Source organism: Thermobia domestica, chromosome 16, assembly GCF_964235325.1.
Source record: "Thermobia domestica chromosome 16, izTheDome1.hap1.1, whole genome shotgun sequence".
Lineage (NCBI taxonomy): Eukaryota > Metazoa > Arthropoda > Insecta > Zygentoma > Lepismatidae > Thermobia > Thermobia domestica.
In genome coordinates, this window is record NC_137469.1 from 105702319 (window position 1) to 105718561 (window position 16243).

Sequence of the window (16243 nt, forward strand, 5' to 3'; positions counted from 1 at the left end):
TAAGGCAATAATAATAATAATAATAATAATAATAATAATAATAATAATAATAATAATAATAATAATAATAATAATAATAATAATAATAATAATAAAACTAAACCTGTTTTCCTTGACAAACACACACACACACACACACACACATATATATATATATATATATATATATATATATACAACAGTAAGCCCCCCAAACAAAATTCCTGGCTACGCTACTGCTTCGAGAAGTGCTCTTGAAAGTATTTACCACTGTTTTCCACGAGAGTAGTACCCATAAAAACATAATAATTACTTTTTCAATTGGAAGGAAATTTGGGTCTTGATTTTTGTTTAGAGAAGGTAATAGGATTTTCTCTTTCAAAATAAAATATTGCATTAAAATTTCAAAATAGGGCCTATAAGAGATGTTTGTACTTAGATACTGTATTACTTATACATATTAAGAATGTATTGCTTAAAATTTATTGATTATATGGGGTAAAAGATCCTACTATCAATAAATAATCGTAACAACTAGTCAAATCCATCTATTATTTCTTATTCAGGGAACACAGTTGTATACGTTCAGCCCTTATCTCATATCTCGATGAACAGCTGTCAAAGTTTTCTCCTCGATAATACATTGGATACCATTAAAATAAATCCTATTATGAAGGTTAAAGATTAGCGTAAAGGACCTCCCAATACTAGAATGTAACAGAGGATTTTCCTAATATATTTTTATTGGACGCCAATATTCTGGAACTTCAAATTCAACAACTATTACTATAAACAAATTCAACGAATACTCCACTGGTAATCTACGCCCACTTTAAAATTATTTATTTTTCATTCATTGTTGAAATTCTTCGTTTTACATCTTAACAATGTATCTCGAATATTAATACTTTCTTATTTGATTTACAACCTAAGCAACATATCGTGCTTATTGTGCAATTATTGAGGGATCAGTGTGCAGTATGGAAACATAATTTATGTGTCTTCTTCAGAAGTTCATTCAAGATACGAAATTGATATGAAACTTTACTGTGGTAAGGTAAGAAAATATTGTTACTCCCATATGTTATATACACTGCATATTCGAAAAGTCCCACGTTCGGCTCCAACTCTGCTCGCGATTATATACCGACGTAAAGGAGACAATGTACTTTAAAATACTTCCTTGCCCAAGCCTTTGCAAGCTCGCTGCTTCTGATAGTAATTATTCTACTTTATATGAGCCTACAAAATGCATGTTACCTAATCTATATCTCCCAACTTTTTTAAATAGGTGCAGTTCCTTTCCATTTTTGGGTACCGGAAGTAATAGAGGCTATATTTTGATCTGGTTGCATTATCTTAATAACGTGGCAAAAGTTAGGTTCCCTAGAACTTCTATCGTATAACCTATCTGCAACTAATCCCATTTACTTAACCCTAGGCCTATCGTTATTAGTAAGCTCAATTAAAGGGTTAAACCAAATATCCCTCCGCAAGATAACAGCATTTTCATTGACTAACCACAACTGGCTGGTTACTAATAGCTTTACTACTAAGTGTCAAGACACGATCCCTCTACTTTCTATTCTACGCTCTACTTTCAGCAATAGCAGACACCCTTTTTACAATAAACAAAATATTCTATATTAACCAAACCTTTTCCACTAAAATTAATGTAACAACAATTCTAGCTATTTTCATTAGCCTCCTATCATTAAGTTCTGCCAATATTTCAAGAATTCTTGCCTAATTTAATCATCATTATAAACACTGTTGAACAAATATTTTTCATCCTTCTCACTCTAATAGTAATAACAGATTTATTACCCTCTTCTACTACATACAAATTGCTAATGCAGCCTTCATCCTAAAGCACTATGGACAAACATGAACGTCTTTATTATTTACAAACGCAGTAACATCCACTAGATCAACATTCATTATTATCTCAGAGGAATAACTATTCTCCCTTTAATTGTTAAAGCTTAATAAATAATGACCTTCAAAGCCGTAAATAAAAGGCAGCCTTTAGGTATTAGTATACTACATAAAATACTGGAAGCTACCAAATTCAAGATATACTGTAAGGAAGTATGTATGAATTCCGACAGTTGTATATTAAAATTGTATAAACAGGAACTGGTTAAGCGGTCATTTCTAGTGTAAGATTCTGCGACGTTACAATTTGCTGCTTCTTTTCTCACTAAATCACAGAGGGAACGTAGCAAAGGAAACCTGAAGTTGCTAAAAGAAAAGAAACAAAACATTGGTTACAGGAAAACAAAATTTCGATACAATAGCCAGGAGTTTTGTAGTGGAATTACTATTACTGCTACAGTGCCAATTTTTGTTTATTTCGTTCATGTACCTCCTCTCTCCTACTATGATCAGAGCGTTTTTCTCAGATTGTAAAAGTGCTCTCGCATCTTATTCATCGGCTAGATGGATATGTGTATAGTTTAGAAAAAATGTCCCCCATGCCGTAAACGTCGCCAACACCTAGTGGCCCACTTACTGGTAAATGTCGATCGTCGATATGACGACGTGTCGAAGGATTGCCATTAGTGGCAAGGTTTAATCGACTCGAAACAGATATCTTGAGTCGGAGTGTTGAAGGCACCACCACGTAGTAGCGAGATTTTCCTTTTGAAATTTACTGTTTTTAAAAAAAATTAAAAGTGTTTTTAAGACTTACCTTAATGTAAACAAATCAACGCATATAGGCGATTTAACGTATATTAGGAGAGTAATTTTGTGGTTCATTGGCGTTCCGTCGCGTTCCTGCCGCTGGTGGTATAATTTGCAAAACGAAAGTGGGACACTGCAGATCGTCGCTGCAGGGCCGCCAATTTATGGCGAGATGTTGCTAGTTGCCCATCGATGGTCCACTGACGCTTACAGCATGGGAATACTAGACTAATTAAATATATGGAAGAAAAGAAATTACCTTGTAAAAATACAACTAGTTTGAAATTGGGCATTATTCCTATTATCTTTCATGGGATCAACCAAAAATAATATACAGGTATACTGACTACATAAGGCATACGTAACGAATATATCAATCTGTTACTTCATTAGCCAACTTACACAAGAGTTAGGAGTTCATTTTCTGTACAATTCGACATTATAGAACTAATTCACTTAGAATATAAGTTACAAATGTGTCATAAAGAAACTTACACAATTGGAATTTTCCAAATAATTATAAACTTTCTTATTCTATGATTAATTTTGATATGTGCTGTCTTTCTTTGCTTCCTAGAAATTTTGTAGCTCGACGGGCTTTTGGCTACGGTGTGCAGAGTGGATTTGAAATATACTTCGAAAATGTTACAGATGAATTTATGGAGATTGACAACAGAATTGCTGGTTTCAATGTAAGTTAAAATATAATTAAGTAATAGAGGATGACTCACATAAATGTAGCCAGGCCGGATAATACGAGACACACGAGCAAGTAATTGTGTGTAATTTTTTGAGTAATTTTGGCTTTTATCTTCATGCTCGATGGTACTTAGTTGTGTAGCACCTTGAAGGGTAAGTTTCTGTCTGGCACCATGGTGTGTATCTGGCCTTCCGTTCAACGTGCACTTATTTAGCTCGAAATACTTGCCCGTTCAGTTCTGGAACACAAATTGCTTCGAGATGATAATCATATTCGTGCAGCAGCGAAGTGCAATAGAAAAATGTGTGCGGCCGACGTCAATTAAGAACACATAAAAGGTCTTCACTGCCAGTAACAATATCACCTTCGAGTAGTTGTGTTCAGAACCTGGTGCAAATATGGCGTACTGCTTCTGTAGTAAATGGATAAGCAGAAGCCACATGTTATTCGAATACCAGAAATTGTGCGTTGTATTCAGTAGTGGATATCACATAGCCCGCAAAAATGTACCTGAAAATTATCCCAGCAGATCGGTGTGTCAGTATGTGCTGAAATCTTTGAAACTGAAACAATATTGAATAACATGTGCAGGAATTGGAGGATCTGGACACAAATAAGCTAGTTGCTCATTGTCATTGGTTACTAACGTTAGGCTCTCTGTTATACTTCCTGTCCGACAAAGCGTTAGTTCACTTATCGGGTTAGGTGCGCAGAATACTCGCCAGTGGTCTGCCTAGAAGCCACATATCCTGCTAGAAATACCCACCATGACCTGAAAAAAAATGGTGTTCACCGCGCAGTTTCAGGGACACGTGTAATGGGTCCAATCTTATTCAAATTCACAATAAATAGTGAAGCTATTTGTAGATTAATAAAACATTTTCACGATAAATTAATATAACGAGGAAAACTATACTCTCACTATCAATAGTTTGGGGCCGCATGTCACACTAAAGGAATCCCTGTCGGTGGCGTATGAACTGTTTACAGAAAAGCGTACAGTATGCAACGGGTAGGGGCCCCGCTCATGTCCCGAATTTGGTCTCCTATAACTTTTATCTCTAGCGATGCTTAAAACAGAAAGTATATGCAAATAACCCCGTAACCTAGCTCAACTATAGAAAAACATTAAGCACACAATCCGGAGTATGATCCGTGAAGAATTAGGCTAGTTTTAGACGGAAGCATTTATCGTAGCAAAAATCGTGTAAAGTAGCAAATGCTATAGAATTTCCCATGCCAAAGCATATCCTATAGCATTTCTTGTCGATAGAACCTGCTCTATTTCGTAGCATTTTCCGAATCGTTTCTGGTTCAGTTGTCGCGCCATGGTGTCTTAAAAGGAAGCGAAAGATTTTGTGCCAAATATCCATGCTCTGTGTTTTGTGTGGGAAATTGAATTGTAGTAAAGAAAAATGAGTTGGAGTAGGGATGCTCTTTGCCCAGATACTTCTTTGTGGTTTTCATTTTTTAATATAATCGGCGAGAACTGTTGTTACAACGACTATAGCTTTAGTTACGTCACGCTTTAGTTTCGGAGCCATAATTGCGCTCTTCTCCAGAGATTTGTTTTCTACGTCACGACAAGATGCTTTTCAAAATGCTACCTTGTAAAAGCAATATACTTTCGATGCCATAGAATATTATACTAGATTTTTGGCAGCACATCTGCTGAGAGAAATGCTACGATAAATGTTTCCGTCTAAAACTAGCCTTATAGACGGTGTCACCCAATATACTGCAACATGCATAGAAGTTTTTCGATGTTAACAGAAGCCACTTTCAGAATTTCTTGTAATGTGAAAAGCAGCCAGTGTTTATATTTTCTTTCTCTCTCAGCTGGTATCTGGTATTACCGCACCGGACTACTTTTGTGTGGGCCACCCTCTATTGGTATATTTCCCATCTTCACTATTGTTTACTGAAAAAATCGAGAACACTATATTTATAATGTATGTGTTCAAACAAACACATTCTACTTAGATCGAACGAAGCATTATGGCAGACCTTGATCTGCTATGCAACCGTGTTGAATATTACCGGTTTCAAAGTTTTCGTTCTCGAGTTATGAACCATCAAATCTGAGGATATGGACTTATATAACATTGGCTTGCAAAAATTTCACTAAAGGATTTGCTTATGAGACTAACGAAGAATGATTTTCTCCTACAATTGGGAATTTATACTAGTCTTCTTAAGATAATCATATAGGATGATTGGATTTGAATCGACTTGGTATTCTTCTTCTTCTTCTTCTTCTTCTTCTTCTTATTATTATTATTATTATTATTATTATTATTATTATTATTATTATTATTATTATTATTATTATTATTATTATTGTTAGTAGTAGTAGTAGTAGTAGTAGTAGTAGTAGTAGTAGTAGTTGTAGTAGTAGTAGTAGTAGTAGTAGTAGTAGTAGTAGTAGTAGTAGTAGTAGTAGTTTTGGGAAGATAGCGTTCTAGTGCATTATTTTGATTTATGTCTACAGGGTATTTCAAAACAACACAAAACAATGTTTGGGAGGTGATTCCAAATATCCATGTTTTAGAATCCTGTGGTACTTACGCAACAATTTTTATAGAGGGGGTTTGGCTAAGGGCATATAATCTGAAGTACTCACCAACTACCTCTATAAAAATGTTTGCAGAAGTACCGTAGGATTCTGAAACTTGGAGTTTTGGATAGCGCACATATTAGCTCCTATGTGTAGTCTCGACCCGACTACGGTAGATCCCACAGTTTTGGAGCTATGGACCTTTAAAGTTCACTTTTTCATATTTTCGGCAGCGTAAGTGTAACTCTGAAAGGAATCATTTGTGCACCCAGGTTGGTTTATACTTTGTCTTATCTTGTGCCAGGAATCACCTCCAAAACGTTGTCGGTGTTATTTTGAAACACCCTGTATATAAACGTATTGTTTTCAGCAAGTAGTCTACCAGTGATGGAAGAAGATTATGATGAATTGTGTTGCTAAAGGTAGAAAGAACGGATGCCATTAGTAAAATAGATTCCAGTTTAGTCATAAATTTGACGTAACTTTAGTGTGGGTCTACTAGCATTCTAATCGCCCCCCCCTTCATTTTTAACATAGCAGAGACGCCGATGTCTTTCTCACATTCTATATATTCTTTATATTCCTGAAATGTGTTTAGCTTAGCGAGCTTAGCGAAAGGGCTTAAAATTACCATTCTGATCTTAGATAGCTCACGTTCATATTTGACCCAATAATACCAACGTAAAACGTTATAAATTCCCATCTCGAGAGGTAGAAATTCCCATTTTGCTCTCCAAATTTCCTATACTATACTAATAACAATGACCAACTGAAAAGAACCTGCAAAATGAATATAAATAAGAAGAAGACCAAAGTGATAAAGTTCACAAGAACAGGACAGGAAGGGACAAACGTATGGCTAGAGGAAGAGAAAGTCTAAAACGTTAAGACGTTCCACAAGTCTAACAAGAACAGGTCAGGAAGGGGGAAACGTATGGCTAGAGGGAGAGAAAATCTAAAACGTTAAGACGTTCGACAAGTCTAATATCCTCGGACATAAGAAGTGAAAACAACTAAGTTCCAGAGTAGCACAGGCTAAACAAGCATTCAATATTAAATGAGGACTGCAAATATCTAGAAATGTGTCGTTGGACGTTCGAAAACGATTTATTAAGACTCTGGTATGGAGCTTAGCGCTTTACGTCTCAGAGAAGTGGACATTAAGAAAAGCTGAAATATCCAAGCTGGAAGCACTTGAAATGTGGTGTTAGCGCAGAATACTGTGCATATCATGGACAGGATGGAAAAGGAATGAAGACGCAATAAAGGAAGCTAACGAAGGAACAGATCATGAACATAATAGGAAAAAGAAGAAACAGCATGCTTGGCCATCTTATTCGGCACTCCGATTGGATCACCGTGCTGATAAAGGGAAAGACAGAAGGAAACCCAGGAAGAGGAAGACCAAGCATAGAATATCTAGATGAAGTTACGACGAAGAGACCTTATCAAAGTACAAAACAGCTCTCCCAAGCGAGAGAAAAGTTTTAAAGTTTCCATTTTGCCCACCAACTTATGGTTGAGGAGAGAAAGAAGAAAAAGATAAGAAAAATGTTTAAACTTAGAATATATGATCAGTGAAATTAGTGTATATCAGCAACTTTCTTCAATATACTGTATGAGTGTAAGATCAAAACCTCCGATCGATTACGTTTATCAAACAGCTTATGAACACGTATTGTCCTTAATTGAATTAGACAATTGAAAATGCTGATGAAGATAAATACATTTTGTTGTGATTTTAGTATTTCCATCACTGAACATAATGAAACTAAATACACTTAATTCTTCAGTTCATTTTGTATGGAACGTTTTGGAGGTTGACGTTTCTCATTTTACTTAACTAACTCTATGGCGTATGGAATGCGGAGGCTCAATGCCGCGTTCACAAAAGCGCTCCACTGACTTCTCTCCTTAGCCAATTGGATCCAGTTTCTACTTTGTATTCCTATTTCTGCGAGGTCCATCTTAATATTTTCCTCCTATCTGCGCCAACTTCTTCCTAATGGTCGTTTTCCGATTGGTCTTCCAGTCAAGACTTTGAAAGCGTTTCTACTTCCTTCCATCCTAGCTACATGACCTGCCAACTTAAGCCTCCTAGACTCGATGACCCTAACAATGTTTGTTAAACCGTATAAATTATGTAGTTTCTCATTATGCCATTCCCTATTCCCGTTGTTCTTGGGTCCAACTATTCGTGTCAAGATCTCGTTCTCAAATACTTTCAGTCTATGTTCTTCCCTCAGAGTAAGCGGTCGTGTTTTGCAACCATACAGAACGGTAGGCATGATTATCGTTTTATATCCCAGACAGCACAATGCACGTACAGTATGCGTATAGTACATGTACAATTGCACGGATGCAACATGTGCATCATCTGTATAAATGCACGCCTGTACATGTGATGCACATATACATGCCAGGTCCTATTCAACATCTTCACGTGCACAGAACATGTGCAATGCACACGTACACGTCCTGCACAAGTGATTTACACCTACCACGCAGGTGATTTACAAGTAAAACGTATTCGATTTACATGTAGTTCACAGGTGATTTACATGGAGGACAGAGATGATTTACACGTAACACACAGGTGATTTACACGCAGTACCCAGGTAATTCACATGTAGGACAGAGATGATTTACACGTAACACACAGGGGATTTACACACAGTAACCAGGTGATTTACACGTAGGACAGAGGTGATTTACATGTAGCACATAGGTGATTTACACGCAGTACCCAGATGATTTACATGTAGGACAGAGGTGATTTACACATAGTACCCAGATGATTTACATGTACGATAGAAGTGATTTGAAGCAGTACTCAGATGACTTACATGTAGTACACAGGTGATTCCCTCGTAGCACAGAGGTGATGTCAAAGCAAATTCGCGAGGCAACGAAAAAGAGAGTTTATATATTTGGTGTCTTACGCAGTAACACCATCCGTAACTGCAAACACATCACCTTCAAAGTATATAACAAGTAACTAAGAATTGTCAGTGAGAATTTTACTTTTGGATTTTATTATTTGCAACGAGCAAAGCTTTAGGTAGTATCTTTGACATGTTTGCCAAGTAACAAATAACGCAACATATTCCGCTGTAATCGGTCACGAAAATAATTTTGTAAACCTATGAACTGTCTGACTGTAGTTACATCAGTACAATGCTGCCACCTGTTGATCTTGTATCCTAGCTCAGTGGACGTTATGGAGTTCTTACAATCATTCGGCTGTTATTCGTCGAAAAGTCTCTATAACACCGCCTGGAGGAAAAACGACACCTACCAAAAATGGAGGTTACTTTCTGTTGATGAGAATAAGAGTAAAAGAATGAAAGTAAAAGTAAACACTTGCACGGTATTATGGACGTCTCATACACACGTGCAGTAGCCGTGCAAATACCCATGTGCACACAACGGCTTAAGCACCGGTAATTTAAATGTGCTTCATCCACGCAAATGCACATGTGCACATGCACAGCTCAAGCATGGGTTATGTACATGCGCTGCATCCACGCAAAAGCACATGTGTACATAACGGCTACAGCACGGGTTATATAAATGTGTGCTTCATCCATGCAAATGCACATGCGTACATAACGGCTTAAGCACGGGTTATATATATGTGTGCTTCATCCATGCAAATGTACATGTGCACATAACGGTTTAAGTACGGGTTGTGTACGTGCGCTGCATTCACGCAAATGCACATGTGTACATAACGGCTTAAGCACGGGTTACGTGCGTGCGTTGCATCCACACAAATGCACATGTGTATATAACGGCTACAGCACGGGTTATATAAATGTGTACTTCATCCATGCAAATGCACATGTGCACATAGCGGCTTTAAGCATGGGTTCTGTACTTGTGCTTCATCCACGCAAATGCACATATGTATGTAACGGCTTAGGCACGGATTATGTAAATGTGTACTTTATCCATGCAAATGCACATGTGCACATGCACGACTTAGTCACTGGTTATGTACGTGTGCATGACCCACGTAAATGCACATGTGCACATACACGGGTTATGTATATGTGCTTCATCCACGGAAATTCACGTGTACGGCTTATGCACGGGTTATGTATGTGTTCATCATCCACACAAGTGCACATGTGCAAATGTACGGCTTATGCATGGATCGTGCACATGTGTCGTACACGTACGTGTTGTCTGGGATACTTTAAGCTTCAGATTACTCGACAGAATTCGCGACGACAAGAGATTTTGAACCGGATACTAACACGAATTCGCTGCTTTTAGTCGACATTCAATTTCTTCGTGATTATTATTTTCGTCTGTTAATATTGATCCTAGATATTTGAAAGTATCCACTTTATCAAAAGTATTATTTAATATTTCAACGCATCCATAGTTTGCCGTATTCAAATAATTTCATCTGCGTATGGGGTCAATCTTGGCAATATAATATTTGAAATAATTTTATAGGATGTTGACAGAAGAGAAATGCTTTGATAATTATTACAGTCAGTTTTCTCGCCTTTCTTGTGGATCGGAACAATGATTGATTCTTTCCACTCTTGTGTCAATTCTTCCTTGTTCCAGATAAGGAGAATGAGTTTGTGTATCTTGTTCCACAATTTTTCGCCTCCAGCTAAAATTAACTCAGCTGGAATTTCATCTACACCCGGAGATTTGTGTTCCTTTAATTTCTTTATATATTGGTTTCTACTTCTATTCGATTGGGTTCTGGAATATATGGTTCTGCGGTGTGTATCTCCTTTCCTCCACGCAAATTAGTTTTCGGATGTATGTTAAGGAAATCGTCAAAGAAATATTTCCATCCATTTAAGATGCTATCCGTATCAGTAAGAACTGTTCCGTCAACTTTCTTTAATATATAAGCACGACGTTTGTAGTCTTTCTTAAATTCGTTGATCCCCTTATACATGTCCCGAATGTTTTTGTTTTTACCATTATCTTCAGGTTTCTTAATTTTAGCTTTCAAAAAGTCGCATTAATTTTTCTAAAAGTTTTGGAAGTTTTCCACCTGATGTCTACCAAATTTTCTGTAGTTATTTCATTCGGATTTTGTGGCCAACGTAATTTTGGCTGTTTTCTCTTCTCTGCTAGTTTAATGCATACCTGGTCGAACCACGGTTTGTTCCTACGTATATTCACGTGTCCCAATTTTTCTTTTGCTGAGATTTTAATCTTATCTCTAATTTCAATTCAAGTACCCTCAACACTAGTACACTACAAATCTTCTAAAGGCGAGAATCTATTCGAAACTTCAATTTGGTATTTCTCTCTTACGAGGCTCACATCTAATTTTTTAAAATTAAATCTCTCCGTTTTCGGACATTGAATGTTTCCTTTATTCAACGATAATCTCTCTAGTTCTATCTCTGCTACAAGGTAGTGATCAGGGTCAAAATCAGCCCCCCCCCCAAACGACCGGACATCAATAGGCGAGATTGCCTTCTTCTATCTACTAAAACATGATCAATTTGAATATGTGTTTTTACGTCTGGTGAGGTCCAAGTGTATTTATGAACCTCGCGATGTGGGAATTTTGTACTCATCACGATAAGGCTTTTGGATGTTCCAAATTCACGAGTTTAACACCGTTGTCATTACTTTCCTTATGCAGACTTTCGTTCCCGGTTTGAAAATATTCTCTCGCCCTACTTTCGCATTGAAATACCTTAATAGAATTTTCGTATAGTATCGGGGAAGTTGGTCAAATATCCGTTCCACTTCTTCGAAAAACTGTCTTTTATATCGTCATCCTTATCTTCTGTTGGGGCATGTACATTTAAAACAATAATATCACACCACCGACCCTTAAGAGTAATAAAAGAAATTCTGTCAGTAACAAATTCAAGCCGCTTATTTGCTGGTTTTATTCGTTTGTGAACGAAAAAAACTGTTCCTAATTGGTGATTTTTATTAACTTCCCCGTAAAAGAACATAAAATTTCCGGAATTCACAGATTCATTTCCTTCCCACCTGACTTCCTGAACTCATAGTAGACCCATCCTGTATTTCTCTAACTCACTCGTTACGGATTTTAACGCGTCTTCCCTATAAAGACTTCTATCTAATATTCCATGCTCCAAATCTCATGTCCATTTTATTTTGCTGAGGATATGCCAAGTTATCAGTCCTTGTCTGAGTTTTTTGTCAGAATGAACAGTTTTTTGTCCGAAGCAAAATTGTCCCAGCCGATGACAAGGAAGAGGCTAGCATTGTACAAATAAAAAGAGAACAACTCAGAGGCAAACAAAAGTTGATCTCGTCCATTAAGGGCAAGGATGGCAAAATATATGAAGGTTTTCAGGTACTTCCCCAATTTGTTCAGCATTATAAAAAACTGTATTCTGCACCTCAGGTAACGAATATGGATAAATCTCTTTTAGACAGTATCCCTTCAATCCTAGATGTTAATGCTCAAGAGTATCTAAACAGTCCCTTTAGCATCGATGAAGTTGAGACTTCCATTAGATTAGGCAAATGTGGTAAATTTAATGGAATTGACTCTCTTCTATTACGGTTTAAATACCTAAAAAGCCTCACTTTACGTCTATTGATAATTATCATCCGATCAGTCTTTTATTTTAAATCGTTAACCCGATGTCTAGTGTTTCGTCTGAACAATTGTATGGGAGAGTTACTTAGTTCCTGTCAATACGGTCATGGACGCCATGCGTTACTTTATGAAGCTTTAGCTAACGTAAGAGGTTTTATAGCCTATCATGAGACTGTCGCCCCACCTCTGTGGTCATTTTATCCACACATTTCTCACAAGCTTCTGACGGAGTCTCACACGATTATCTCTTTAGAGTTCTCCACAAATTTGGATTTAATGGCACTTTTCTCTCCATGCTTCAGGGAGTCTATCACAACAGAATAACTAAGCTAAAAATTAATAGTGGTTTAAGCTCAGTTATCATTTTGCGTACTGGAATTCTTCAAGGTGACACCGTGTCCAGTATTCTATTAGTCTCTCAATCGCACCTCTAATACACGCGGCACAGATCAAACTCAATGGCATCAAAATTTACTAGGCCTCTATTTCAATAGCGAGCTATTTATATGACGTACACTTCTATATGAACAGTATTACCACTATCAATGATATTCAGAGTCTTTTAGACATGTATCAAAGTATTTCAGAAGCAAGATTAAATAAACAAAAATTAAGCTCTTCTGTATTCATCCCAAGTACCAGGAACAATACAGTGCATACTACACGGTTGTTAAATCTGTCAAAATCCTGGGTATTCATTAGTTCAATAACATCAAACAAACCATTACTTTCAATTATGATATAATAGCACAAAATGCGTGGTCTTCTAATACGACATAAATCTCGCAATATGAACATGATTAGTAGAAATTTCTTTCTCAAGAAAAAAACTCTCAGCCTTCTGTGGTTTGTTTGCTCTATTTTTCCTTTCCCCCTACAAACGTACAAATTCCTCACTAGTCAGCTTTGTTCTTTTCGTGGCAAAGTAAAGTGCTTCGTGTGGCACGTGAGCAACTAATGCTACTCCCGGCACGAGGTGGAATCGCATTTCAAGACCTTTCGAAACAAGCTCAATCACTACTATTGAAAAGAACCATCGACGTGTTTACGAACGATACGAATAGTGTATCCAGTTCTGTTATCTCTACTTGTTGAGCTTGAGTCGATCTCGAAACACCTATTAATATTTTTCCTTGGCGATATAAATTCCAACACTTGCGAGAACCAATTCTTGATATAGCCTATGGGTTGATTGCGCGAAGCACTTTAGACCTCATGCCTATTAGAGCAATTTATCGCAGTTAGATACAGACACAACACTTCGTCACGCCTCATATTCAATTGAAAGAACCACACCATCACTGGCCTTATATTTGGGGAAATATTAATGCTCCTTTGTTAACTACTCACCAGAAATCGCTTTAGTATTTTATAGTAAACAATAAATACGAAACCCTAGACCAACTCTTTCAAGTAGGAATTGTGGATCACAATATATGTTTTTACTGAAATAACATAGATACTCTTGAGCATCGCTTACAATTTTGTACAGAGATTCAAAATATCTAGCAACATTTTAGTCTAATTATAAGTAGATTTTTCGCTCCGTCTCCACACTATATTACGGCTATCAATATTCTTATCTATTCAGGTTTTAATTATTTTCCTAAAGCAAAAAATAACAGTGTAATTTGGCACGCTGAATATACTAGTCTATATACACCTACCACACATCGACCGTATCATGTCGATGTGTATTCGTCTTATCCCCGATACCATTTGCAGAAAATTCCTGTGCAGTATAAACAAAAACATTTTGCAAACTATTTGGTTGTGTTAGCTTCATAAACTAGTATGTATTTTCTTAATTGTAAATTGTTATCCATATTTTAACCAACTTGTTTTGCATCAACTGAATAACAGCCCAGTGTAATGACTATAAATTCTTTGCAATAATTTGATTGTCTTACCTTCATAACACTTGTATTTACTATTCATCATTGTCAATTGTTTCTTCTTTATTTATTTTTAACTAGCAGCGTTCACCCCGCTTCGCTGCGGTCACCCCGGAACGCAATAAACTTTGTTACTTAGATAATTTTTACTTTTTCGCTTTCAAGTGATATGATAAAAAACATAGAAGATTGCAGTAAATCTTAACATTATATCGCCTGTCATTTATGTTAACCCGCCCCGCTTCGCTGCGGTCATCCCGGTGCTGGCATATTGTAAAAGTGTCTGTAAAAATAAGCAAATCAATTAAAAAATTTTAAACAGAAGATTCAAGCTATTTTCCGCTGTATATCGCCTGTCATTTATGTTAACCCGCCGAGTGACACGGTCATGCGGGTTGCATATAAATACGTTTATTTTTACCTATGATGAACTAATAACAAAGGATTTGTACGTTATGGACACTTGAATGGTCAATTATCTCAAGACACTGGTAATTAAAAATTAAAGTGATATGATAAAAACCATCTAGGGTCCAAATCCTAATAACCCCCCAAAAATGAAAGAAATTGGTTCAGCCGTATTAGCGTGATGAGCGGACAAAGAATTGTACGTTCTCTTTTATATATATAGATTTTTTCTTTCAATTTTTTCCAATTTACTTTTTTATATTTTTTCAATTACATTGCTTCTGTATTAGCTTGTAACTTCCCAATGTCACTGTAATTAAATTGTCAATTAAGTCTTAAAAAAGGTCTAGTGGATAACACGTGCGCCTTTGGTATACTGGGTCACGGGTTCGTTTCTCGGTGGGAGTGCGTTTGTGATTTTAACTGTCCTCGATATTCCTGTGTTAGTGTCCCTGTCGTTATAGGTTATTGGAAAATGCAAGTTAAACGAGTAAAGTAAGTAACATTAGTATAAGAAGTTGAAGTAAGTTACTGAAACATGTTCGGTGAGTCAGTTTACTTTTTCAAAAACAAAAAGTGTGCTAGCGAAACATGCTAGTAATGGAGATCGTTTTTTTGGCTTGGATTCAAACGCTGCCCAAGGAAAGTTTTTATATTTTTTTTTAAATTTTCAGAATTTTTTCATTAAAATAAGATTGAAAATAATACTCAAAAAAGTTATTTACCGATTATTTTTTAAAATTTTCGTTATACTTTTTTCACTAATATAAGCTTGCAGATTTACTATATGGTTCCACAGTAATAGTATAATGGTAGTAGTAGTAAAAGTAGTAATAGTAATAGAAATTGTTGTAGTAATAGATGTAGTAGTAGTAGATACGGGTTAGAAGCCTCGCAGGGGTTGCTTGGGTTCTGTTCTCGAAGTCCAATGGGCAAATTAAAGACTTGTCCAGGTTTTTCTGTACACTTTACATGACCAACTTAAAACTGCTGGCTTAGGACGTGACTTTAAATTTTTTTCTAAAACCACTCACTAGTACTACCCATTTTCTTTCTATAGTAACAGCCATTCGTTGCCTTAAGAAAACCTTAACTTGTATATAATTTTTATTTCGGACTTCCATTCCAATTATCACCACTCGAGCAGGTCCGAATATCATGCGTGGAAGCAGATTCACAGCATTTAACAAACATAACAATAGTCATATAGATTCCAAATCTCAGTTCCAAAAATTAATGTTTATTTCAATTACTAGGATACAAGAACTATATTACAGCTATATGCTTTTAAACGATCCGGATTATAGGATACACCAGTTTCTTAGGACCATTTCACTTTCTACAGCAAGTACCTTGATTATTTCATTTACTATAAAGAATTCGACGTATATACTTCAATTATTTATAATATTTAACTCATTCATTACTTTAAGACAGCGACGTAT

The 16243-nt window shown here is 36.3% G+C and overlaps 1 protein-coding gene across 1 annotated transcript in view; it reads left to right on the top strand.

The window, feature by feature from the left end:
* The window catches only part of LOC145672553 (sodium channel protein Nach-like), a 94596-nt gene that overhangs the window by 27009 nt on the left and 51344 nt on the right, over positions 1–16243 (top strand). The window contains exon 5 of the mRNA XM_081741711.1: positions 3245–3359. Within this exon, the coding sequence (XP_081597837.1) occupies positions 3245–3359 (115 nt within the window). The remainder of the gene's footprint in view (positions 1–3244; positions 3360–16243) is intronic.